Source organism: Panulirus ornatus, chromosome 59 (genome assembly GCF_036320965.1).
Source record: "Panulirus ornatus isolate Po-2019 chromosome 59, ASM3632096v1, whole genome shotgun sequence".
Classification (NCBI taxonomy): Eukaryota; Metazoa; Arthropoda; class Malacostraca; order Decapoda; family Palinuridae; genus Panulirus; species Panulirus ornatus.
This window is the reverse complement of record NC_092282.1, coordinates 2,511,454-2,527,383: the sequence shown is the minus strand read 5'-3', so window position 1 is coordinate 2,527,383 and position 15,930 is coordinate 2,511,454. Positions and strand designations below refer to the sequence as shown.

Below are 15,930 nucleotides of genomic sequence, written 5' to 3'. Positions count from 1 at the left end.
CCAGCTTCTGCAGTTTCTCACATGAATCAGCCACCAGCGCTGTATCATCAGCGAACAACAACTGACTCACTTCCCAAGCTCTCTCATCCCCAACAGACTTCATACTTGCCCCTCTTTCCAGGACTCTTGCATTTACCTCCCTTACAACCCCATCCATAAACAAATTAAACAACCATGGAGACATCACACACCCCTGCCGCAAACCTACATTCACTGAGAACCAATCACTTAACTCATATCCCTGAAAATAAAGTGTATAATATTGACAGCATCTCTATGTATATATTCTGTAATCTCACTGAATACCAAAATCTAACAATTAACATAAAGCAGCTTACCATCTCTTAAATTTCCCATGTTTAAATACCATTTAACATCACTTCATACCTTGGTTTTTTTCTGTTTCAGTTGTTTGCAATGCATAAAGCCTACTTGCTTAAATATTCAAATGATAAGTGACAAAAACACCACACTGAACCCTGAAGGATACCACCACTTGTTCCTATACCATATCAGACAGTATATTAACATTACTTCACTGCAAATGAGAAAAGTCTCTGAAAATCCAACATAAATAGTCTTTAACCTAATTGCCTTTCACTATCACCCACATCAGTCTGAAATTCTCTACCTAACACCCTTTAACATCCCCAAAACTTCAACATGAACCAGAACATTCCCAAACCAATACTCCCCTTGAGCTATTTCACTCAGAGCTGTCACTTTCATTGATACTATCATATGCAACCCTGAATCCCCATTTATGGGGCTCCTGGAGCTTCAAGGATGCACTCCAAGTGAGAGTAGGGTAAGGTGCGTTCCATGGAATGGGAACATTCTTAGTAACACTACATTTTCCTTATGCTGATGGTGATACATCCATGATAATGACTTCTTAATCATGACATTATCTCTCACATCCAGAATCCACAAACTCCACGCCATGTATAAATATCCATGATGCAAAATACACTTGGTAAAAGACAGCATTAACTATCACCTTCATCCACACTTACAATGGAGTGGATCAAATGCATATAGACATATATCTTTTGTGGGAATTTAATTTGCAGAGCTGAAGTCCTAGACCCTACAACCACAGTGGAAAATAAACAATACATATCATGTGAGTTTTATTATATATTCCAAATTATATGATAAAATTTCTACCAAAAATTTACTCCATCCACTAAGCTCTACAATCATAAGTTTCTTTAAAATAAATCAACTGATATGTTCAACATGTATGAAAGAAATATTCACTTCTAAAAATTGATAAAACTAAAGAGAAACTATATGGAAAAATATGAGGCAGCTAGCTGTGATGATCATCAAAATGATGAAGACAATGAATTCAGAAAATAAAAGGATATGAATGGGATGAATAAATAAAATATTAAGGAATACACCATTAATTCTCATTTCTGACAAAATAACATGGGCAATATTTTCCAACAATCACACCTTAATGTTATGATGTCTATCACACATAACAGGAGACTTTCCATTATGCTATCAGCAGGTAAAATATAGCCAGGATACTATACAATGGTAATCCACAATCTCTGTCATATAATCAAGATGACAAATCATGGGCACTCCATACTGAGTAGCAAATCATATTGACCAGTCATCCACAAATAAAATAAATATATCAATATTCCTTTAGATTCTATTGCTACAAAGCAAAATAAAAATTGAAGGAAATAATAAAGACATCTCAAGTTTGAAAACAAATCAGCAAGAGCCAGAGAAAAAAATGTTTATACTTGAATCCTGCCTCCCTCTTCTGCTATGAGATGGCATTTATGAAATGTTTCACTTTCAAAATATGACACAGACAAAAAAGGTTTTATTGAATCAAATGTCAACTTGTGCAGCCATCCCAGTCTGTTAAAGAATACAAATGGAACAACACAGCCTACATTATAGCATGGGGACTGTACCCAAAATATGGCATTTACTATAGATATCGCCAAATCTCAAACCAATAAATTTATTACAATTTTCAGTAATGACTACAAAATCATATATAAAGTGCAACTTGAGCATAGCATGACTGAAAAATGAACAAAACTTGAACACAATCTTAAACTTTAATTTTTTTCACCTTGAAAAATAACCAAACCATTTAGCATATCTGTTGGTTACAGTAAACAATACGTTTTCTTTTCCACAGTCTGGCTGGATAAATACACAAGAGAAGGAGAAAACTATTATTTTTTCATACTGCATGACCAAGCAAAAAGAATGCTTTAATTCAAATCATATCTGCTCCACTGCAGGAGCCTGACTCAATTTTGCAGGTCAAAAACTAGCAAGTATGAAACTTATTATGTCCCTACCAAAGGTTTTATGATTTCTTTCTTCTGTTTTTAAATCTCCAACCCACTGATTCAATATAACAAGAACAAACAGGAAGAGACAGACAATTCCCAAACTAAGATTATTTACATAGAATATCAAAATGTTTGTTCTTCATTTACTATGGAATCTCCATTCATTAAAAACTCAGTGAAACTTATGGAGGAATTATTTAAGATGGAACTTATAAATGAGGAGTCTACAGCCTAAAAATTTAAGGTGGAATGTCCTATAACTGGCAAATCATAATAATCATTCTACAGTTTCAAACTATGAATATCCATATCCATGCAAATACTAGAGCTGTTTAAGGATTCAAGCTCTATGACTAAGAACTGTCCCACAAATGCAACAGATGAAATGTGGTCTAACATTCAATAAATTCAACTGAAAAATGCAGTATAACACAAGTTTTCATTATCTCTAAATCAGCAACTTTATACTGCATAAAAGCAATAGATCAACAGTAGCAATGTATAGTTAAAAAATCCTATTAAACTGCCAGGGATGAGGCACAAAACAGATCTTCAGAAATAGCAGCCAACTCTCTAATTAAATCTTAAATAATACATGCAACCTTTCCAAATGAAAGCAATATAGTATATCAAAGCATACTGATTGAATGAAAATAAATGACTTACTGCATTTAACAATTTACTGTACTTTATAAAATACCTAGTACTTTCCCAAATTCCATCACCCATGCATCATATAACAAACCAGTGCGTAAACAGCATTGATACAAAAAAGCTGTAACACAAAGTGAATTTCCACAATACATACAAAATCATCTTAAACATCCAGAGTACTTGTTGTACTTGAACAATAAACTTACAAAGTTTCACCTAAGAGTGTACAATATAAATCATATTACGTCAATGATCTCATTTGCATATCCTATCTTACATAAAAACGTTGTATACACATTTTGTGTAATAATGAAGCATAATGTCCTTATGAAACCTCATAACATATATTCAAATCAATAGATGTTACTATATAAGAATTTCTTTAGTATATGACACAAGATTTTGTGACTTGAAAATGAATTCATCTTTGAACTTGGTTTAACCTAATGACTATCAGATTAAAGAAAAGGCACCAATTCTATATTACAAGCCCACTTTTTTGATCGTTAAAATTTATCTAAATCAATCAAAAGGAGAAGTTTTAATGATGCAAGTTTTAGGACCACAAGAGAATCTGAAATATTTTCATCCATCCCTATCAGTGCTACGTGGAATCACAGGCAAAAATGGGTATCATTACTGCAAAGTTATTATAGTGACCAAATCTATGGATATAAAACTCCTGCCACCTCTGAACCACAAACTGGATTAGAGCTCATCCATTAAGCTGACAATTGCATCATACCACCTTTGAAATGGTTGACATACTAGCCTATTTACAAACTGAACTGTAACAAATGTGTGGCACACAACTTTACCAGTAAAGCTTGGTTTACAATTTTCTTACTTTTCAATAATGCAATCTTTCAAAAAAGCAAACTCTACCAGAGTATGAACATGCTTTACAAAGTGCTGGTCTGATTTCATAAATCTCCCTCTAAAGTGGAATCATTTCTTCAGCATCATTCATGTTCTTTAAATTTAAGTAAAAATAAGTAAATATGACTTTACACAACAGTTAACATAGGTTTGCAGCAAATAATTCTGTTGTTAGTACATATCTCTTTCAGTGACATCTAAAACCTAAATGCGATATTCTAATTCACATCATTAACGAAATCATCTAAGCAAGTGGAATAATGCTGCCCGCTAGAAAATTTTTTTCTTTGTGTGTAGCATTAAGTAAATAAGCACACATACAGGATTAAACAGCCAGTAAATCTAAAATGACAGATAACACTGACAAATCTAGTGGTAGTTGGTACTTTAAGCCTCCTACACAAAATGTAACAATAAAGTTAATGAGGATGGAATGGAATGACAATCACATTAATTATCAATAAGCCACAAGTCCATAATGGGTTGAAAAAATGGGCCACTAGGATAAAGTCCGCCAAATCACTAAGCTATAAACAGCAATCAAAATTCCTAAGGACCTGGATTCTAAATTGGGAACTCACACATACTTTGCACTGCACTCTCATGCACATCCAACTTGTCCATTTTTCCTTCAACACCACACAATCAATGTTCTCTATTCTCCAAAAACAGTGCTATATCACTGATTAAGAAAGGGAGTACATGAGGTCTACTAAAAAAAAAAAAAAAAAAAAATACAAAAACCTAACCCATTCATATAAGTGATAAATCTTTAAGTCCAAAACTAAAACCAAGAGGAATCTCTGACCATTTAGCCATGTATAAGATCGTTATATTACTGGATAGGAATTTGGGTCTCATAATGTAACTCTATTTCATTTCAAACCAAATGTTCTGAATAAGTCCACATGTATATCAATAACAGTCACATGTATGTGTATTTATTACCTTACACTGAATGCTCCAATTGATAGATTATCTGTAAACTCCTGGAAAAAAAGAAAAAAGTGACATGGCAACACCTACTGCTATGAACAACTGATAAACATGTTTCAGCTGCAGGTCTTAGTCACAAAGCAGTCTAACCTACACACTCAGCCATATCATACAACACAAACAGTTTACATCATCCTTAGTTATGTAGGACCTGCCACTGTATCCAGACAATACTGATGATGATGATGGTAAGAATAATAAACATACTCATTCTTTCTTCACTGCAAATTGCCTTTCCCACTTTAGGAATGAAGCATCAGGTATTATAATAATTAAAATCAACAACATATCTAATAATAATGATAGTAATAACAATGATAATAATAATAATGATGATAATAATAATAATTTATTTATCTATCTCTTATATTTGATCATCGTCTCCCACATAAGCGAGTTAGTGCCAGGAAACAGACGAAGAGAGACCCATCCACTCATATATGTACATTTACATACACATATATACATATACATATTCATATATAAACATGTACATATTCACACTCACTTGCCTTCAACCATTCCAGACGCCACCCTGCTAAACAGGAAACAGCATCGCCACCTCCTACATCAGCGGGGTAGCATCAGGAAACAGACGAAAAGAGGCCACATCCACTTACACTCAATCTCTAGCTGTCATGTGTTATACAACAAAACCACAGCTCCCTATCCACATCCAAGCCCCACACACCTTTCATGGTTTACCCCAGACATTTCACATGCCTGAGTTCAGTTCACTGACAGCACAGTGACCTGAGTACACCACATCATTCCAATTCACTGTTATGAGAGTGTATTCAATACAGGTGTGACATGTCTGAAGCTTGCAAGAAACTCAGAGAAGTGCTGTCAGCACTTGTGCAAAATTGTTAGTAGATATAACCTTCTACAACTACTTAAGGAGTGACTGCAAGTTGGTAAATGTCTGGCTGGCAACAGGGCGGATAGTGAAACGGCCTCCTTGAACTACTTGCACATTCCCTCCACCACTTGCTTGCACCACCTGTCAGGAAACAGAATATCAAACTTCAGTAGTGACCGCTCTTCATATTAAGGAAAGACATTCTGTACTTTTAGAAAACCTGAAATTATTTTCATCTAACTATCTATCTAGGAGAAAACTGTCAAACTAAAGGCGTGCTAAAAACCATCTCAGGGGATGATATAAACATACTCTATTTATTACAATTTCTCCATTCCTAATTTAATGGGCAAAGTCAGGTACATGAAACTTCTGAATACTCTTCATACATACTCTCAAATCATGTGATGTATGTATGTGTATGTGTATGTGTATGTGTGTGTGTGTGTGTGAAAAAAGTGGACTTCCTCATTCATAAAAATGCATCTTACTTCTTCATTTTACATACATAACTTTCGCTCCCCACATCACAAATGCCAATACAAAAGCAAAAACAAATTAAAGGCCCTTAAATCATTAGCTAGTACCAGATTTTGACAAAATAAAGAATCCCTTAGTATCCTCAATAAACAATTCGTCTAGTGCACCCTTCTCTATGCCTCATCTGCTTGGTTACCAATCCTATCAAAAGTAAACTTAACAAACCTGCAAACCACAAAGAGCTGAGCACTCAGAACCACTGGATGCCTAGCTGCCACTCATACTTAACATCTACACAACATGAAAGCTTACTTTTATACTAACCTGTACACTGTTGCCACCATTGGCCTGCACAATTTGAAGGTTGCCAACATTGCCTGATGCCCCACCTTGCACTAAAAGATTTGGTGTGCCACCAGTGTTGCCCTGTACCAAGAGGTTGGCACCAGCACTGCCCCCGACAAGTTGAAGACCTCCTGTTGGGCCAGCACTTGTCATCACCACCATCTGGTGACTTGGACGCACTGTGCTGCCCATCCCACGACCAACTGTTTGTACCAGCTGCACAGTCTGTCCTTGAAGGTTAGTCAGTCCACCACCTATAAAAAATATATCTTGAGGGAGCAAATTAAACACTGAAATCATATACATCCATATAAGCCTCTTTTTGTGTACAAACTTTTCATCAGCATACAAGTATTATTGGTTCTCTTACAAATGAAACAAGCTAATAATCAAACAAACTTATAGTAGTTAACTAAACTAAAACCAACTAATCCATATATATCATACCAGCTTCTTTCCAATAAAACAGAGGGGAGACCTTAACATATCACATCTTAATATTTTGTATATATTCCTATCTTGGAATAACCTTTAAATGCAATTATTCTCTCATTCTGTCTCCACCTTATTCTTACCCTTTTTCTGAACCTACTTCTAATTAAAAATTCATACATACTTTATATTCATAATATCTAATTTCCGTCTCCCGCGTTAGCAAGGTAGCACAAGGAAACAGATGAGGAATGGCCCAACCCACCCACATACACATGTACATACATAAATGTCCACACATGCACATATACATTTCAACATATACATACACAGGAATATACATATACACACATGGACATATCCATACTTGCTGCCTTCATCCACTCCCGTCGCCACCCTGCCACACATGAAATGGCACCCCCCCTCCAGCGAGGTAGTGACAGGAACAGGCAAAAAAAAAAGGCCACATTTGTTCACACTCAGTCTCTAGCTGTCATATGTAATGCACCGAAACCACAGCTCCCTTTCCACATCCAGGCCCCACAAAGCTTTCCATGGTTTACCCCAGACACTTCACAAGCCCTGGTTCCATCCATTAACAACACGTTGACCCCGGTATACCACATCGTTCCAATTCACTCTATCCCTTGCACGCCTTTCACCCTTCCGTATGTTCAGGCCCCAATCGCTCAAAATCTTTTTCACTCCAGCCTTCCACCTCCAATTTGGTCTCCCACTTCTCCTTCCCTCTACCTCTGACACATATATCCTTTTTGTCAATCTTTCACCACCCTTTCTCTCCATGTGTCCATACCACTTCAACACACCCTCTTCTGCTTTCTCAACCACACTCTTTTTATTACCACACATCTCTTACCCTTTCATTACATATTCAATCAAACCACCTCAAACCACATATTGTCCTCAAACATTTCATTTCCAACACATCCACACTCCTCCACACAACCCTATCTATAGCCCATGCCTCGCAACCATATAACATTGTTGAAGCCACTATTCCTTCAAACATACCCATTTCTGCTCTCTGAGATAACGTTCTCACCTTCCACACATTCTTCAATGCTCCCAGAACCTTTGCTCTCTCCACCACCCTGTGACTTAACTTCCACTTCCATGGTTCCATCTGCTGCTGAGTCCACTCCCAGATATCTAAAACACTTCACTTCCTACAGTTTTTCTCCATTCAAACTTACCTCCCAATTAACTTGTCCCTCAAACCTACTGAACCTAATAACCTTTCTCTTATTCACATTTACTCTCAGCTTTCTTCTTCCACACACTTTTCCAAACTCAGTCACCAACTTCTGCAGTTTCTCACCCAAATCAGCCACTGGTGCTGTATCATCAGTGGACAACTGACTCACTTCCCAAGCCCTCTCATCCGGAACAGACTGCATACTTGCCCCTCTCTCCAAAACTTTTGCATTCACATATACTATCAAGACATCTCTTAACATAACCACTTCCAAACATTTTTTTTTTCCGCTGTCTCCCGCGTTTGCGAGGTAGCGCAAGGAAACAGACGAAAGAAATGGCCCAAACCACCCCCATACACATGTATATACATACGTCCACACACGCAAATATACATACCTACACAGCTTTCCATGGTTTACCCCAGACGCTTCACATGCCCTGATTCAATCCACTGACAGCACGTCAACCCCGGTATACCACATCGATCCAATTCACTCTATTCCTTGCCCTCCTTTCACCCTCCTGCATGTTCAGGCCCCGATCACACAAAATCTCTTTCACTCAATCTTTCCACCTCCAATTTGGTCTACCACTTCTCCTCATTCCCTCCACCTCTGACACATATATCCTCTTGGTTAATCTTTCCTCACTCATTCTCTCCATGTGCCCAAACCATTTCAAAACACCCTCTTCTGCTCTCTCAACCACGCTCTTTTTATTTCCACACATCTCTCTTACCCTTACGTTACTTACTCGATCAAACCACCTCACACCACACATTGTCCTCAAACATCTCATTTCCAGCACATCCATCCTCCTGCGCACAACTCTATCCATAGCCCACGCCTCGCAACCATACAACATTGTTGGAACCAGTATTCCTTCAAACATACCCATTTTTGCTTTCCGAGATAATGTTCTCGACTTTCACACATTCATCAAGGCTCCCAGGATTTTCGCCCCCTCCCCCACCCTATGATCCACTTCTGCTTCCATGGTTCCATCCACTACCAGATCCACTCCTAGATATCTAAAACACTTTACTTCCTCCAGTTTTTCTCCATTCAAACTTACCTCCCAATTGACTTGACCCTCAACCCTACTGTACCTAATAACCTTGCTCTTACTCACATTTACTCTTCACTTTCTTCTTTCACACACTTTACCAAACTCAGTCACCAGCTTCTGCAGTTTCTCACATGAATCAGCCACCAGCGCTGTATCATCAGCGAACAACAACTGACTCACTTCCCAAGCTCTCTCATCCCCAACAGACTTCATACTTGCCCCTCTTTCCAAAACTCTGGCATTCACCTCCCTAACAACCCCATCCATAAACAAATTAAACAACCATGGAGACATCACACACCCCTGCCGCAAACCTACATTCACTGAGAACCAATCACTTTCCTCTCTTCCTACACGTACACATGCCTTACATCCTCGATAAAAACTTTTCACTGCTTCTAACAACTTGCCTCCCACACCATATATTCTTAATACCTTCCACAGAGCATCTCTATCAACTCTATCATATGCCTTCTCCAGATCCATAAATGCTACATACAAATCCATTTGCTTTTCTAAGTATTTCTCACATACATTCTTCAAAGGCAAACACCTGATCCACACATCCTCTACCACTTCTGAAACCACACTGCTCTTCCCCAATCTGATGCTCTGTACATGCCTTCACCTTCCAAACATATTCTTAGTATTTATGTCTTCTGTGGGTAAACATGGTTTTTCTCCTTCCTTTTATTTCTTTATCTTTCTTCAATCAAGCAGCAACATAACCCTGGTTTGGTAAAGATGCATTTGTATGGAAGACATCCTCTGACCTGACCTACAAACAGGCAATGTCAAGGGAAGCTGTATTTGTTTGGGGTGGTGAAAATACATTTTCTAAAGACAAAAGCAAATAAATGTTTATCGCATGTGAAATACATTTAGATTTAATCTTTAATGTATTCAAGTAACACGCCAAACACTGTACAGTACTGTATATGATACAATGTCCTGAAATGATGAGATTATTAAACAATAAATATCCATCCAAAATAAGGAAGTTTTTTGCTTACATAATACTGCAAATGCTGTCATGTCTACATAGGTCTTAGTCTATGCCTCAAAGTTTGACATCAATCAACATGATCTCACACGCTTTCCCTCCATCTGTTTAGTCTTCAGCTAAATGTTTAAGATTTTGTCATTTAAACATGATTCTAATCCTTATAAATGAGTTACACAAGAGCTGAGAACATGTGCTAATTGTGTTAAAACAGGACTGGAAGTGGTAGATGCCACTCTTGAATAATTTTCACAACACTGTTCTGTTTTCATCACTCCCTGGAGATAAGTCAGAAAGAATATAGAGCCATAAGAAATAGACCCAGAGTAAGGGAAGTGTCAGGAAGGACAAGAAGACTTTATCAGCAAAAGAGAAGAAATGCCGTAAAAGGTGAAATTCGACCAGTGTAAGACTCCCTCCCAACATACAAAATCAGGTTACTGAATATAAGCAATGAAATCACATATTCAAAGTGTAATGAAAATTAAAAGAACCTTTAGAGCCCAAAATGCTTTCAATACAGAATAGTCCACTAACACTTTTAAAGAATGAAAGAATATACAAGGTGGCTAAATGGTCTTTATACTATACCTGTCTGAGCTGTGGTGACAGTAGCAGATGTGGGTCTTGGACCAAGGTGTAAAGAAGTGGCAGCCACTGAAGTGGTGGTGGGCAAAGTACTTGGTGTGGCTGTTGTAACTATTAATGTTGAAGATGCAGGGGCAGCTGATCGAAGAATTTGAGCCACTGCTGCCACAGATGTGACAGCTGAAGTGGGTGCTGATGACAAGGGGACAGCTGGGGAGTAAGCAGCACCTTGTGATAAAGTGGCACCAGGGGTAAGTGTTGCTACAGTTGTGGTACGCGTTGCAGAGGAGATAGTGGAAGAAGCTGTAGATTTCTGTAAAGTGGTAACTGTGGGCTTGATGCTCTGTGCTGAAGCTCTATTTTTCTTATACTCACGGCGCCATGCTAACCACTTTGCTACCTGTGATGAATGTTAATTAGTATTAATAAATTTCAGATTTTCATATCTAGAATGGTGGCCACAAATACATCTTCAGAATAAAATGGATACAAAGCATCATAAAAGAATAATTGGGATCTCCATTTAAACATCCTCAGTCATTTCAGTTAAATAACTGCTTCACTAAGTGACACTTAGCATCATTCTTTGAATATTCTTCTCAACACTTTCTCTGATATTCTTTTTTTTTTCTTTTAAACTATTTGCCATTTCCCATGTTAGCGAGGTAGCGTTAAGAACAGAGGACTGGGCCTTTTGTGGAATATCCTCACCTGGCCCCCTCTGTTCCTTCTTTTGGAAAATTAAAAAAAAAAAAAAAAAAACGAGAGGGGAGGATTTCCAGCCCCCCGCTCCCTCCCCTTTTAGTCGCCTTCTACGACACGCAGGGAATATGTGGGAAGTATTCTTAACCCCCTATCCCCAGGAATAGGGGATTAAGTCCATACTGTATATTTCCCAATTATCAATGCCACCAAAAACACTCATATCCAATTAAAACTTGCTTTGTGGATTTACAAACCTCAGAGCATTAGAGACTGGAGAGTTACTTCCACCTTTCTCAGCAGAGAACCAGAAACATTAAAATCCACAAAACAAACACCATAATATCTAGAGAGAATACCTATGTTTACCTATAATGTGACTTAGCCATGAGGCAGTTCTAGCCATCAGCACTCATTGAATATGCCACATGTCTAACAATACTTTTATTCTCTGCAACCACATACACTGCATTACTTTCAATTGTGTGTTATGTGAAACTGTCTTTAGTAAGCTGTCAAGAATAATTTTAAATGTTTCTGCACTCAATCCTTACAGGGTTTTCATTGTGTGCAATAACATTAGAGTTTCTCCATATTTCTTCCTGTACTCAAACACACATCTTGCTTGGTGCATTCTTAATGCATTCCAAGAGTATCTTGTTGTTCCACACTTTAGCTTTCAGGTCAAGTACATTTTTTTTACATAAAATACATTGTGGTAAAGTGGAATGTGCTGATGAGATTGCAGGCGAGTTTCTTATGTGCTGTTGATTGGTTAGTAAGACTATTTCGAATTTGTACAGCCCATGGTTAGGTGCCTGAGAATTGACAAGATACATATATGGTATAGGGCCTATATATAAAAGGAGACAAAAATAAAAGCTTAAATCAGAAGAATGTACCTGGTATGATTAATGGGAGTGATGACTGTGAGGTTGGTAACATGCACAAAACAGCTTTAGGAGAGGTAGTCAACATGTGGACCAAGAGTGTATTCTAAAGGATATGTATGCTTATTCTAAAGGATTTGTGTAAAAAGAAAGTGCACTGCATGTGGCTTTTATAGATCTGTAGAAAGTGCATGACAGGGCTGACAGAAGGGGGCCTTGTGAAAATGCTATAAATGTGCTGGGTAAATGGAAAATTACCAAATGCAGTGAAGTTTTCATGAGTACAAGGCCTATGTAAGATCAGGAAGAGTGAAGGGATGCTGGTTTCTGGTGAAGATGGATCTGCATCAAGGATGTGTAATGTCACCATGGTTGTTTGGTGTGTTTGTAAATGGGATGGTGAAGAAAGTGGATGCAAGGGTCTTTGAGTAAAGAGAGGGTCTATAATATGCTGGGGAAGGGGAGAGATGGGATATTTACAGATTACATGATTCTGGTGGCAGACTCCAGAGAGAAACTCAAGAACTTGGTTATATAGTTTGGAAGAATGCATAAAAGGAGAAAGCTCAGAGTAAATGTTAACAAAAGTAAGGTAACAAGTTGCAGCAGTGGGATGAGGCAGGATGTCATAACCATATGATTAACAAGTGAGGGCTTGGAAGATGTGGAGCACTTTAGGTACCTGTAACTGAATGAAGCAGCAAATGGAACCATGGATGCTGACATGAGTCATAAGATGAGAAAGAGGCCTGGTCCGGAGTGCATTAAAGAGCATGTGGAAGGAGAGGCGAGTGTCTGCTTAGGCAAAGATGGGTATGTCTCATGGCATAATAGTCCTGATAGGATTGTAAGATTGTGAGTCTTGAGCCCTGAATGCAAAAGGAAGGAAAAGATAAGATGTGTTGACATGAAATTCTTGAGGATGAAGAAGGATGAAGAAGTGTGAGTCGGATGATCTACACTGCTGAAAAGGGTGATTTGAATGGTGCGTGTGATGTCAGCAAATATGATGGGGATACTTAATGGTGAAGTATATTGAATTGGAATGTGAGTGAGGAAAAGACATGGAATCATGGAATCCATACAGCATCAACAAATAGGCCCCGTACTAAACCGTATCACTCATCAATGGCAGTTGGAGGAATACTAATTTCATGAGACCACATGAATCTTTTGTGGGATATATTTGTGGGATATATTTGCCGTTTCATGTGTGGTGGGGAGGTGACAGGAATGGATGGGGGCAGCAAGTATGAGTGTGTACATGTGTATATATATATATATATATATTTTTTTTTTTTTTTTATACTTTCTCGCTGTCTCCCGCGTTTGCGAGGTAGCGCAAGGAAACAGACGAAAGAAATGGCCCAACCCCCCCCCCCCCATACACATGTACATACACACGTCCACACACGCAAATATACATACCTACACAGCTTTCCATGGTTTACCCCAGACGCTTCACATGCCTTGCTTCAATCCACTGACAGCACGTCAACCCCTGTATACCACATGACTCCAATTCACTCTATTTCTTGCCCTCCTTTCACCCTCCTGCATGTTCAGGCCCCGATCACACAAAATCTTTTTCACTCCATCTTTCCACCTCCAATTTGGTCTCCCTCTTCTCCTCGTTCCCTCCACCTCCGACACATATATCCTCTTGGTCAATCTCTCCTCACTCATTCTCTCCATGTGCCCAAACCATTTCAAAACACCCTCTTCTGCTCTCTCAACCACGCTCTTTTTATTTCCACACATCTCTCTTACCCTTACGTTACTTACTCGATCAAACCACCTCACACCACACATTGTCCTCAAACATCTCATTTCCAGCACATCCATCCTCCTGCGCACATCTCTACCCATAGCCCACGCCTCGCAACCATACAACATTGTTGGAACCACTATTCCCTCAAACATACCCATTTTTGCTTTCCGAGATAGTGTTCTCGACTTCCACACATTTTTCAAGGCTCCCAAAATTTTCGCCCCCTCCCCCACCCTATGATCCACTTCCGCTTCCATGGTTCCATCCGCTGACAGATCCACTCCCAGATATCTAAAACACTTCACTTCCTCCAGTTTTTCTCCATTCAAACTCACCTCCCAATTGACTTGACCCTCACCCCTACTGTACCTAATAACCTTGCTCTTATTCACATTTACTCTCAACTTTCTTCTTCCACACACTTTACCAAACTCAGTCACCAGCTTCTGCAGTTTCTCACATGAATCAGCCACCAGCGCTGTATCATCAGCGAACAACAACTGACTCACTTCCCAAGCTCTCTCATCCCCAACAGACTTCATACTTGCCCCTCTTTCCAGGACTCTTGCATTTACCTCCCTTACAACCCCATCCATAAACAAATTAAACAACCATGGAGACATCACACACCCCTGCCGCAAACCTACATTCACTGAGAACCAATCACTTTCCTCTCTTCCTACACGTACACATGCCTTACATCCTCGATAAAAACTTTTCACTGCTTCTAACAACTTGCCTCCCACACCATATATTCTTAATACCTTCCACAGAGCATCTCTATCAACTCTATCATATGCCTTCTCCAGATCCATAAATGCTACATACAAATCCATTTGCTTTTCTAAGTATTTCTCACATACATTCTTCAAAGCAAACACCTGATCCACACATCCTCTACCACTTCTGAAACCGCACTGCTCTTCCCCAATCTGATGCTCTGTACATGCCTTCACCCTCTCAATATATATATATATATATATATATATATATATATATATATATATATGTCTGTGTATGTATATGTATGTATACGTTGAAATGTATAGGTATGTATATGTGCATGTGTGGGCATTTATGTATATACATGTGGATGTGGGTGGGTTGTGCCATTCTTTCATCTGTTTCCTTGCGCTACCTCGCAAATGTGGGAGACAGTGAGTAAGTATAATAAAACAAATACAAATATTAGCATAACTGGAGTTCTCAACCAAACAGGCTATCAAAACTGGCAGCAACACTTACATCACTGAGGTAGACTTTCTACCCTGAACATGGATATGATTAACATAGAACCAGACTATCAAAGTAATGAACAATTCAAGAGAAAAATTACAGTTTAATGTACTGTCACCTCCTTGTTATTGCGATCTCCCTTATCCTCCAATTGCTGGTAGTAAGCCTCACGCAATACCCGAAATGCTTGCAATGTAGCATATGGCAACTGAGTTACTGGATCAAAATAACGAGCTGGTAACCTGCAAACAGAAAAACTGCTTTGATACAAATGCCATTTTCTAGTTGTGAAGACAATCACACAGCAATTCCTAAAGTTCAAAACAAGAAAGGTGTCTTTGCAGCTTTTAACAGTTCTTAAAGGACTAATAAAGCCCTTCTAACATTGAAAAATACACATTACCTCTAATCTGGAAAATTCCTCCTTAAGATCTATTTCTGTCAAGTCTGCCAACTCAAGAAAAGGG

The 15,930-nt window shown here is 38.4% G+C and overlaps 1 protein-coding gene across 3 annotated transcripts in view; it reads right to left on the bottom strand.

Annotated features, from left to right (window-relative positions):
- Positions 1-1,120: 1,120 nt before the first annotated feature.
- YL-1 (Vacuolar protein sorting-associated protein YL-1) overlaps positions 1,121-15,930 on the bottom strand; it is a 37,939-nt gene continuing 23,129 nt past the window's right edge. For all 3 annotated transcript variants that reach the window (XM_071696324.1, XM_071696325.1, XM_071696323.1), the window contains exons 8-11: positions 15,582-15,705; positions 10,868-11,264; positions 6,535-6,809; positions 1,121-5,871 (exon numbers count right to left, since the gene is read on the bottom strand). In XM_071696324.1, the coding sequence (XP_071552425.1) occupies positions 5,761-5,871; positions 6,535-6,809; positions 10,868-11,264; positions 15,582-15,705 (907 nt within the window). In that variant the 3' untranslated portion in view covers positions 1,121-5,760. The remainder of the gene's footprint in view (positions 5,872-6,534; positions 6,810-10,867; positions 11,265-15,581; positions 15,706-15,930) is intronic.